The 13094-nt window shown below is 38.8% G+C and overlaps 1 protein-coding gene across 1 annotated transcript in view; it reads right to left on the reverse strand.

Annotated features, from left to right (window-relative positions):
* Positions 1 to 13094, reverse strand: part of LOC106094291 (synaptic vesicle glycoprotein 2C) — a 177662-nt gene that overhangs the window by 136608 nt on the left and 27960 nt on the right. Inside the window, exon 3 of the mRNA XM_059363491.1 lies at positions 9628 to 10009. Within this exon, the coding sequence (XP_059219474.1) occupies positions 9628 to 10009 (382 nt within the window). The remainder of the gene's footprint in view (positions 1 to 9627; positions 10010 to 13094) is intronic.

Below are 13094 nucleotides of genomic sequence, written 5' to 3' on the forward strand. Positions count from 1 at the left end.
TTGGCGTTTGGGTTGCAAAGCAAAGCTAGTTATGTGGTCACTGACTTCAACCATATGATCGAAATGTAGGAACAAATTCAACGATGTTATATCACTTATAATTAGGTTTTTTTTTTTTAAGAAATCATATCTGGAAATGTACATAAATTTTAGTCCGTCCGTCCGCCTGTCTGTCGAAAGCACGCTAACTTTCGAAGAATTAAGCTATCCGCTTGAAATTTTCGATATCGGTCCATGTTTTGATATAGCTGTCATATAGACCGATCTTGGATCTTGACTCCTTGAGCCACTAGAAAACCCAATTCTCATCCGATTTGGCTGAAATTTGGCATGACGTGTTTCGGTATGATTTCCACCAACTGTGTCAATTATGGTTTGAATCGGTCCATAACCTGATATAGCTGTCATATAAATCGATCTGGGGTCTTGACTTCTTGAGCTTCTAGAGTGCGCAATTCTCATCCGATTTGGCTGAAACTTTGCATGCCGTGTTTCGCGACGACATCCAATGACTGTGCCAAGTATAGTTTAAATCGGTTCATAACCTGATATAGCTGCCATATAAACCGATCTTGAATCTGGACGTTTTTTTGTTTTGTTATAACTTCCAACAACTGTGACAAATATGGTTCAATTTGGCTGAAATTTTGTACAACGGCTTCTTCCGTGACCTCCAATATACGTGTCAAATATGGTCTGAATCGGTCTTCAGCCTGATACAGCTCCCCTATTTCAGCATATTTTACTTTTGAGTGAAAAGGAAAACAATACAATGTTGATTTTTAATTCGCATGCCTTGAAACAATTGGAGTGGGATAATCAATGGACTGTCATCTGTATACTCCGATGTCCTTGCCGAATTATCTGGGCCTCCTCTAGTCTGTGACAATGCAGGTTGGTATCGGAGCCGATACAAACTAATTACTTTGGTGGATCAACGCTCAATAGAAATGTATCGTTCCACTCTGAAAAAGATTCGCGAGATCTGGCCAGACGCAGCACTGAATTTATTCAAGAAGGAATATATTTCTTCTCGACCAATGGCACACGTTTGGATACTAAGGATTCCCTCAGATCCTGAATCCATACTTGGGCGACTAACCAGCGACAGGAAGGTTGGTAGAGAGGCTGATGGCGACCGGAGCAACCGGCTGTCTCGCAAACCTGAAGGAGTCGTATCCTACGAATTAAACAAGTGGAGACTGAAGGTGTATAGAAGCGGTGGGGTTGGGGGATCAGAAAACGACTCTGAAGTTGTTGAAGAACACTTTCCTGAGGAACTATCGACCACATCTCCAAAACCTGGCGGATTGCAGGAAACTGAAAATCCCCCTGCGACGATCAAAACAAGAATGAAAGACGTAGAGACGGGACCAAACAAATCCTGTGTGGGTGGGTCATCTGGTTGGATTGGTCTCAAGGTGTGCGCCAGTGGGGAAGGACGGAACTCAACAGGTACTTCGACAACAGCAGCTAGTGATGCATCTAAGAAGGAATCGTCCACACCGCAAGTGTCCAGTATCCTGAGAAACAGCGATTTCAATGTTTACTCAAATGCTTCTAGGTACGTAAAACTCACCATGACAAAAACGAAACCATCTTGATGAACTCCTGGCGGATGCAGTAGGCAAGGCTTATGCAACAGTGATGGAAATTTTGAATCCTGACTATGGTCCGTTTTCTGCAGTTAAGTCTCAACTATTGTAAGACAACTTCTGCGGCGCTAAAGGTCCTTCTAATGGCAGGAGGGTGTTTCGATTTAGGGTGTTTGATTTAGGGTGTTTCTTATCCAGGAACCATGGCTGTGTGGAGGTATGGTTCATGGAATAACTTTTCCTTATTTTAAACTACTCAAGGGTACGTAGAATGGGACACACAGAGCTTGTACTCTTGCAAACAGTAGTCAAAATATGTTTCTTTTCCGTCGTTAAGCACTGAATATCCCGTGGTAGCCAGCCTTGTGATGAGACTTTTTCATTACTATTTGTTTTTCCTATATACATATACTAGCTGACCCGGGCACGCTCCGCTCCGCCTTCTTTTACTTTATATGGAACGAAAGTCTCACTGGAATGTTTATTTTCGACAATTAAAGATCTTTTAGTGAAATACCATGCTAACTTGACTAACAGTTTAACAATATAAGTGCCTTTATCTGAATCCCATATGATCTTTATTGGTCTACGAATTTAAGTTTGGATGTAAGGTGTACTCCATTCTTAAAATACTTCATTTCAGCCCGATATTCTCATGATGTCTGATTAAGTGGTGTTTTCGGGAGAGAGGTGGTCCCCCAGATACTTGGCCCTGCAAAAATGTCAGCATCGTGCTCTTCTCTCAAATACCGTTTATTTAAATCCCATATTGCCATTGGCTTAAGAGGAGTTTACCGGATGAGGCGTCCCCCAAATACATCGCCCCAAAATAGGTTATCAAATTCGTTTTCTAATCTCAATTACCTTTCATTTGAACCACATATTGGCATGGTCGACAAATTTTTACCCTTTGGAGAAGGGGCGATGCCCTAAACACATGGTCCTACATTTGGATGTCAAATTCGTATTCTACTCTCAAATACCTTTATTTGAGCCCCATATTGCGATAGTCAGTAAAAAATTGCTGTTTGTGGGGTATTTTGGGAAAGTGGTATCTTGAGGTGGGTATCAACTTTTTCTCTACCCCCCAATACGTCCTATTTGGGGGTTGTTATGGTGGTGGGACGTCCGCTAGACAGTTGGCCCCTAATGTTGATATCAGAAACGTGGTCTACTCCCACATACCTTTAATTTGAGCCTCATATTTCCATAGTTGGCAAACATGACCGGCTTGGGGGGTGTTTTGGGAGATGGGCGGCCACTCAGTGAGTTGGCCTTGAAAATATATATCGGATCCGTGTTCCACTTTAAAACCCCTCTTATTTGAGCCTCATATTGCAATAGTCAGAAAATACTTACTATTTGGGTGGTGTTGTGGGGGTGACGTGGCCCCATAGATTCTTTTCCCGAATATTGATATCAAATTCGTGCTTTACTCCCAAAGACTTTTCATTTGGTATGATCGTAAATGTGTCCCCTTTGGGGGATGTTTTTAGTGAGAGGCGGCCCCCCCAAACACTTGGTCCTATATTTGGTTATCAGATTCGTATTCTACATTCAAATACCTTTTATTTAAGCCCCATATTCCCGTGGTCAGTAAATAAGTCCAGTTTGGGGTGTTTTGGGGAAGGGGTGGACCCCCAGAAACGTGGTCCCACAGTTGGATATCAGATTCGTATTCTTCGTATTATTCGTATGTCCGACTTAGGGGTGTTTTGGGGCTTGGGGTGGACCCCCTAGCACTTGATCCGACAATTGGATATCAGATATGTTTTCTTATCCTAAATACCTTTCATTTGAGTCTAATATTGTCGTGATTGGTCTAAATATATGTTTGGTTGGTTTTAGGGTGGGGCTGCCCCCCTAGTTACCCCATTAGAAATTTGGATACCAAATTTTTATTTTTAGGGTACTATATGAAAGCACACAAAATTTCGCTTAAATCGCACTACCCATCTCCGAGATCTGGCGCTTCTGAAAATTAGGGTAAGGGGGAGGGTCCGCCCCCCCTTCAGATATCAAAAAATGTAATACCCTATTTTCACCACGGGATCATTATGTACCATCTGTGAAAATTTCAAGAAAATCGGTTCAGCCGTTTCTGAGTCTATAAGGAACACACAAACATACAAACAAACAAACCTACAAACAAACACAAATTGATTTTTATATATAAGAAGATATGGCACACGATTTATAGATGCAGTGGATATAAGCAGAAGGATCATTGTATAGAAGGATATAAACAGGAGGATGTGCGACTTTGAAGTGTTGGATAACCACAGCTCTCTGATCAACGTTATATTAGTTTCAGCCTTGGAGAAAATACTGTATAAGTCGGCAAACTTCTCCGACATATACTCTACAGCCCCTTTTGTCAGCATACTGGAAATGAAGGATACCGTATGATGTAGTAAAAATTTGCTTTTGGTTTGTGTTTTTATTTCTATTTCGAATAAAAAAGCAAAACAACAAAAACCCTGTAGAAAGTATAGGCAAAATGTGGTATCCAAAATTCATTGGGCAAGCTACAGTGATCGCGATTTCGGAGTTACCATTGGAGTCGTTGAACTGGTTTGCCACTAAAAGATTACATGTTACCACTTACTCACTTATTGGGAAGCAGTGCACAGTGCCTTTCGAAAGAGACGTTGGATCTTGTTGGTTATCTTTTCGTTAGAACGCAGTAATAAGAAAATTAGACAACAACAGCCATTTAACATTATCAGCACACACACAGCCAAATATCCAAACAATCTTCGATACCCAAGTAGAAAAAGTGTCTATGGTCAGATCGAAATATGTCTGGGATAAGATATAATTGGATCAAATTAGATCCAAATGGACCTGCCATATCAAATTATATAGGGTTGCCCAAAAAGTAATTGCAGATTTTTTAAAAGAAAGTAAATGCATTTTTATTAAAACTTAAAATGAACTTTAATCAAATATACTTTTTTTACACTTTTTTTCAAAAGCAAGCTAAAAGTAACAGCTGATAACTGACAGAAGAAAGAATGTAGATATAATTGGATATGGGACCATATATAATTATATCTGCTATATATAATTATATCCAAAGAGATATGCTATATATAACTATATCTGGCTTTGGATATAAGTATAGCTGGCATAAGATATAATTATATATATTTTGTTTTAAATTATAAAACACATAATATATTCATATTAGTAATCCTAAAGTATTAACTATTTTACTAAAAAGGTTCCAATTCTAAAAATGAGACATATTTTGTCATTTGTTAGAATTTGATAGTTTGTAATATGTGATATACGGGTGTTTTACTTTCTAAGTGTAATACGGTTACAAAATGTAAAACATTAAAAATATATTTAATATGTATTTTAATTACATTTGCACATTCCGACACTTTAAGGCTGTCCATTGTTTCTCGTGCAACGTTTTTTGTTTTCATGGACGATTTTTCTTAAAAGTTCATTATGGGATTCAAAAGGAACAGCAGAAATCGCCCATAAAGAAACCCAGCGCCTGACGTTTCACTCACTGTTCCAAATTTCATCGAAATCGGGTGAAAAATGCTGCTTTTATGGACTCAATACTCTATTTCGGGAGATCGGTCTATATGACAGTTATATCCAAATATGGTCTGACTTGGACAAAGGAGTGTAGAGGTCTTATAAAACTTACTGTTTCAAATTTCATTGAAATTTGACGATAAATGCTTTTTATGGGCTCAGTAGCCTATTTCGGAGAACGGTCTATATGGCAGCTATATCCAAATATGGTCCGATCTGAACCACATTCAGCAAGAAGGTGTAAGGTCTAACAAAACTGCACTTGGAATAATCGCACACTCTATAGAAAAGGTGCAGTATACGCGCTGGCGGATGTATTAGAGAAGTACAAGGCAGATATTACCGCCTAACAGGAAGTGCGATGGACTGGGAATGGTGTCACTACAGCACAAAACGGTGACTAACTATTCTATAGCTGCCAAAACACGAGGCATGAATTTGGCTGTGGATTTGTGGTTATTCGGACACGGAAACACCTTGTCTCCAGCTTTACTCCGGTGGATGAGAGGCTAGCCACATCCGCATAAAAGGCAAATTCTTCAACATCAGCCTTATTTGTGCGAGCAGAGGGAGACATTTTTGGTCCAATCGTTAGAAAGTTTAGCCTTCACGTCCTCTAATGGGTTGAGGCTGATAGATTTCGCCGCGGCAAAAAACAGATTTCAATATAAAAATATTCACAAAGCCACATGGCTGCCCTTTCAAAACACAAGGAACCAAATTGATCACGTTGTTATAGGTGGAAGACATTCATCCAGCGTGTTAGATGTACCATCGATCCGTGGAGTGAAAATAAATTCGGATCATTACCTTGTTGCAGCAAAGGTTCGCACACATTGCACGGAAGCTGGACATTGAAAAGCTGCAAACACAACAGTGGCTGCGCCATACTCCACTCGACTGATGAGTATGGCGACCAAGAGTGTCGAGATGCTACTGAAGCCAGAATGGGGCATATAGAGCAACCCTGCAATCAGTAGCAACACGCCAGATGAAGGAGTGGTATCGGGAGAAAAGGAGAGAGGAGAAACGTCTGTTCCACAGAAAGAAAAGGGAAATGGAAAGACGTGAGTGTGAACTAATTGAGATGTACAGGAGTCAAAATGAAGTCCGGAAATTCTACCAAAGATTAAACATCAAACCGATGGCTTTGGTGCAGGCACATCCTACTGCAGAGACAAAGAAGGAAATCTGGTAACTTACGCATGTACATGCTGAGGATATGGAAATAACATTTTACCCAACTGCTAGTATCTGACGTTGTCGGCGAAGAGGATACCGCAGAATCAATCAATGGTGATGGTATTGAATGTTTACCTCCTGGTAAGAATGAGGTTCAAGTAGCGGTGATCCGACTAAAGAATAACAAGGCAGTAGGAGCCAACGAGTTGCCCGCTGACTTTTTAAGACCCGAGGTGACACGCTGATAAGGCATATGCATCAGCTTATCTGCGCAATCTGGCTAGAAAAACGCATACTCGATTATTGGAACCTCAGCATACCAGTACATAACTACGGAGGAATGTCTTCTCCCCATCGCATACAAGATACTCTGGAGCGTACTGTGTGAAAGATTAAAACCTAAAGTCTATGAGATAATTGGTCCCTATCAATGCGGCTTTGGACCTGGTAAATACACCCTGGACCAGATATTCGCACTACGTCAAATCCTGGAAAAGACCCTAGAAGGACAAATCAACACCTACCCTCTCTTTGTTGACTAAAAAGCCGCTTTCGGTACCACTTTACGTGCAAAGGTATTTTAAGCCATGTCTGAGTTTGGCATCCCTGCAAAACTAATAAGATTCTGTAGGATAACACTTGCTGATACGAGTTCCTCAGTAAGAATAAAAAAGGATCTCTCCGAACCAAACGAGGTTTCAGACAAGGAGACAGCTTATCGTGTGATCTCTTTAATATCCTACTGGAGACGATTATACGAGATGCAGATGTAAATAGATATGACACACTAATCACAAGAGAACACATGCTACTCGCCTATGCCGACAACATCGACCGGAAGTAGTAACTGCTGCCTTTTAAAGACTCGAAAGAGAGTCAGTGTAATAAGTCTGGCAGTAAAAGGATGGTTTCTACTCCCAAAACGCCTTGTACAACCGAGCAGATAGAGAAAATGGAGATAGTTGGGAACCACAACTTTAAGATAGTCAGTAACTTCGTAAAATATATGGACCAGTTTGCGTTAATGGAGAATATAGACGTCGTATGAATCACGAGCTTTATGAGCTGTGTGACGACGATAGCATAGTTACACGCCTCAAAATACTACGGCTGCGTTGGCTAGGTCATGTTGTCAGAACGGATGAAGAAGCTCCAGCAAATAAGGCAAGGTTTTTGAAGGCAAACACGGTGGCACACGCTAACCGGGAAGACCAAAAGCCCGATGGATGATCAGAGATTTTAGAATGAGCGCAAAAGATCGAGGAGCTTGGAACGCTATTCATCGTTCGGCCGGTGGAGCAAATGTTCCGTCATAGCCAATTAAAGTAAGTAAAGTAATACTATGCACATGAACGATATGTTGGGTGTGGGTGTAACCTATACACAAAGAGTAAGAGTAAACTCAAATTCATAACCAAAATGAGCATTGGCAAGAGCAAAATACGATGCTATTTGTTCTAAAAATTAACCAATTGTATTTGTTTTCCTTTAGCCACGCACATTATAAACAAGTGGTTGGCTGAGTTGGTAGAGCATCTGACATGCAAACGAGAGGACCCACGTTCAAACCCCACTGTAGGCAAAAAGTAAAGACGCACTTGTATGGAAATATGGTAAAAAAGAGTTTAATTAAAAACAACAAAATTTAGATGTAATTAAACAAAAAAAAAAGAACAGCAATTTTTTTAATGTAAAATCCAATTAGATACTATTATATATAATTGGATCTATTTATATCTGGGAAAAAATCGAAATCCAATTTTGATGCAATTGGATCATACAATTGTATCAAATTGTATCAGATTGTTTCCAATTAGATATAATTTGATACAATTAGATCCAAATATATATAACCATTTTTCGGATTCAATTATATCTGATGCCATAATTGAATCTGACCATATTAACTTGTTTTACTCGGGTAGCCATAGAATACCCTTTCAATATAGCATGGGATGATCTAATGATCGTATTGCAGCTACATATTTTTCGATTGCTATTCGTGCATTTAGTTTATACATATTTTTAAAAAGTAGTTGTTACTTTAAGGAGCTATAAATTTGGATTAAATAGGGAGACGTCATAATTTTCTTTTAGTTTATAGATAAAATTGTTCTTAAATTGAAACAAGAAAGAATGATATGCAAATCTGACGCAAAGTGCTCCGAATTTCGCCAAACCTTTTAAGTACACTTGCTATTTCTCACATAGCCAAGCTACGATGTAGAAATCTTCTATATTTAGTTAGTAGACGCACTTGAATGTGTTAAAATATGGAAACCGGTGCTAAGCGATTTGAGAAATTTGAGAGGATTTTTTTACGGTTTTCTTTAAGATATAAAAATGATGATAACACCTGCTGAAAAAAATCTAAAGTTATGAAGTAAATAATGATGTTGCCTTTTCACACAAAATGCTAAATTTTGATTTTTTACGGAAATGGAAGATTATGAAGCGAATAACTTTTATTAGAAAAGAAAAATTTTTTTAAACTTGAAGAATAACCTATGAATGGTGTAAATTAATTTGGAAAGGGTTCACAAATTATCAATTTATCATTTTCGTAAAATTTGTTATTGGGTTGCCCAAAAAGTAATTGCGGTTTTTTTATAAGAAAGTAAATGCATTTTTAATAAAACTTAGAATGAACTTTAATCAACTATACTTTTTTTACACTTTTTTCTAAAGCAAGCTAAAAGTAATAGCTGATAACTGACAGAAGAAAGAATGCAATTACAGAGTCACAAGCTGTGAAAAAATTTGTCAACTCCGACTATATGAAAAATCCGCAATTACTTTTTGGGCAACTATAATTCAAATATCTCATAAACCATTGGGATATTCCAGAAGTGTTCGCATATTTTTTTGTAGGCATTTACTAGTTTTTTATCTTATAAAAAAGCATCGAGTCGATCAGCCCGTGAATGCTTATATGGCAAGCAATTCAAAGTTTGACATGCCCGAGGTGACCAACAGTCAAGCCACATGAATCAGCCTATGGACCCTTGTAGGGTTCCCTAATAAATATTGACTATTGACTATGTTAAGTTTCATGTCGATCCGTTTTAGAATTATATCCCAGATTTTTCGATTTGGAAACACTTTTCATATGTCGCTGGCACAAAAAGGACGTTCACGTATAAATAAACATTTTCTTATGAGATAGAAAACACACTTTCTGAAGAACAACAAAATTCGGGATCTCATTTTTTGTCAAAATACAATGAAATATCCAAACATTACTCTCAAAATATTATTACATTAATATACATGATGTAGCGATTATACTCACTTAAATCCATTTATGAAGCGCATACATAAAAATATTATATAGTACGGAGCCATCGATGACAACAGGCCGCAAACCCCATCGGCAATAAGGGTTGCTACGAGCACAATTTTACGGCCTTTGGTATCAGCAAGACAACCCCAAAAATAGGAACCGATTAACATTCCAAGCATTGGAGATGCTGAAAGCCAACCCTTATCCTCAGATGTCATGAAAAAATCACATGTGGCCGAAGGAAGAACAAATGATAGTATAGTTACACCTATAGCGGTATTTAAATAAATCAAACCGCATATCACTAGTAACATGAAATGAAATTTTCCGAAACCAGCCAGGACCAAGGCATTTTCGTAGTCGCTTGATAAGTTTTCCAAAAAATCTAGACCTATAAAAGAAAACTATTAAAATACGCCAATGTGAAAAAATTTATGTTGACGATGTATTTGTAGAATAAACGAGGATGTAAATTTTCAATAAATGCAAATTTGTCCACGAACATTCCATATGAATCGACGTTGGCCATATTTGGTTTGCACGTTGGTAGAAGTCATTGTGCAAAATTTAAGCCAAAGCGGATATGAGTTGCGCTCACTAGAGGCTCAAGAAGTAAAATCGGGAGATCGGTTTATATGGGAGCTATATCTAAACGTGCGCAGGTATGGCCCATTTACAATCCCCACCGACCTACACTTATAGAAATTATTAGTGCAAATTTCAAGCAGCTAGCTTTACTCCTTCGAAAGTTAGCGTGTTTTCCATAGACGAACGGACATGGCTAGATCAATTTAAAATGCCATGGTTACCAAGTATTTATAAACTTTATTGGGTCTTACACAAAAATTTCGAGGTGTTACAAACGGAATCGCAAAGTTAGTATGCCCCCATCCATCGGTGGAGGGTATAAAAAGTACAAGCGGCCGGGCCGAACTTTGGATACCTACCACCTCGGGTTTATTTGTGAATCACCTTTCGTCATAACCCGTTGAAAATGCATAATTTATGCCCCCATAGCAGCTATATCGAAAATTGGTCCGATTTGGACTAAACTCGGCACAGACATTGAGTGGTCTTATAAGTACAAGTCATTGTTTAATTTTGTAGAAAAAATGGTCGTTTTGGTAGCTATATCCAAATATTGACCGATCTGAACCATATACGATATGGATGTCAAATTTCAGCGAAATTGGATTATAAATGCTCCGTTTATAGGCCCAAGACTTTAAATCGAGAGATCGGTCTATATGGCAGCTATATCCAAATCTGGACCGTTTTGGGACAAATTGAAGAAGGATGCCGAAGGGCCTTACACAACTTACTGTCCCAAATTTCGCAACAACGGTCAATAAATGTTCCTTTTATGGGACGAAAACTTTAAAATGGAGAAATCGGTCTATATAGCAGTTAGGGACGTCGCCAATGGGTGGGGATATGCAAATGCAATAAAATTTTTCATAAGCATTTTTTAATTCTTTTAATTATGACTATCTGTCCCAAACAACATTTTCCTAAAATTTTTTCTTAGACAAATTTTAAACTTCAGGCTGGGCCAGGCCCGCCGGGAATTATTTTTTAAACACATAATTTAATTTTTTTTTTATTAAAATTTTAATTAAATTTTTTCTAAAGACAAAATATTTTTAAATTATTTTTCAAAAGATAAATTTTTGATAAAACTAAATTTCGGTGAAACATTCTCTATAGACAAACTGTTGCCCTGTTTTGCGCCTACTTCGAAATTATGTTGAAAAACCAAACTTTATGCCTACAATTTGGATGCCTTATGCATTTTGCGGATAATAGCAGCGCTAAACCTCCATGCCGAGAAACGCTAAAAGCTAGAGTGAACAACATTGAACCAGAAATGAAATAAGAGAAGATACGGCAAGAAAGCATCTGCCATACGGTGAGAGAACGAAGCATACGGGAAATGGACCATGAAACTGATCATAAATATCAAGAAATTTGTGTATAGGAGATATGGGGATACAACAATTATAAAACGCAAATGCTGTCCGGGTTCGAATATTCTAGGATAAATTTGTACAAAATAGGGAAGTGCAGCACTCCTTTTTGCCTCTACGAAGACGAAGAACACCTAGATGACCAGCGCCGAATCAGATAAGTTTCCGTAATAAGTTGAAAACTAACTGGGCAAAATTCGAAATCCGGACCGACACACTGATCCAATCCTTAGACCAGTACCGTCTGAACCGAGTGGTCAGAGACAGGATAAACCATATGCTAAGGAACAGGCGGATAGATTGTGGGTCCAATGACATACATATAAGGGAGAAAGTGGCACAGGGCAAGCCGTCGGGGGTATTTTATCGCCACTCTTATGGGTGACCACCATAAATAATCAATTACAGATGCTCATTTGGAGATGTTAACCCAGAGAAGACTGAAAACTGCCTGTTCACGAGAAAGACGAATGTGGGCGAAATAGACGCGCCACGTTCCCTTAACAGAACAATTTCGATGTCTGACAAGGTCAAAACTCAGAAGTGTTCTTGGACAGGAAACTGAATTTAAGTGCCACATTGGGGAGCGTACCAAGAAGGTTCACAGAAGTTGAGCACTATTGGGCCCTAAATTCGAGGAAAGTCCACTGGCTCTACATGTGATGCGTGATTAGACCAATACTTACTTTCGCCTCGGTAGTTTGGTGCGGTGGAGATATAGTGCAACGTAACGATAATACAGCAAGTTTAGAAAACATGATGTGTGCATAGGCGGGGCGATGAGAACCACGGCCACTTGGGCACAGGAGACTATTCTAGATATCCGACCCATAGACATACAGGGAGCCACTGCGGCTATGGGACGGTGGCAGAATGGATAGGGGATTGGAACAGGTCACTCTATAACTGTATAGTCGAGGCGACGATAGGAAAACTGGAAGGAATGAAAGAGGTTTCCGATCGGATACCTGAGACGACACCTGGGAACTGCTGCTACAGTTTGGGATTGACGGGACTTTGTATTGACATCTAAAAGTTCATGCTACACGGATGGATCAAAGCTGGAGCACAGATTGGGCCGAGGGCTCCACATTGCCTGAGATTTTTTTTCGGTCCTGTAGGCGCAAATCCGGGCGATCCGGGCTTAGGTATGTGTTCATAGTGGCGTGAGGCAGAATAATATACGCACCCTCTTTTCAACCTTACCGACATTATTAATCCCCACCATCAACAATGTCATTTTATGCACTACCAACTACACTAACAGTAGTCTACATACGTTATAATTTTTCAACTTAAAAAAATTTAACATCCCAGTCTTTTCAATTTCTAATTTGAATATGGTCTCCATAAAGCTTTCTATTAGTAAAATCTAAACATTCATTTCGTTTCCACGAAATGTAAACATATAATTTTTTAATTACAATGTCGTTCGTTCGAAGACTTTTGTTGCATGGTGTCAGTTAATAATCAATTCATTATTTTCTTCTTCAGAGCTTAACAAATATC

The sequence above is a fragment of the Stomoxys calcitrans genome, chromosome 2 (assembly GCF_963082655.1).
Source record: "Stomoxys calcitrans chromosome 2, idStoCalc2.1, whole genome shotgun sequence".
NCBI classification, from domain to species: domain Eukaryota; kingdom Metazoa; phylum Arthropoda; class Insecta; order Diptera; family Muscidae; genus Stomoxys; species Stomoxys calcitrans.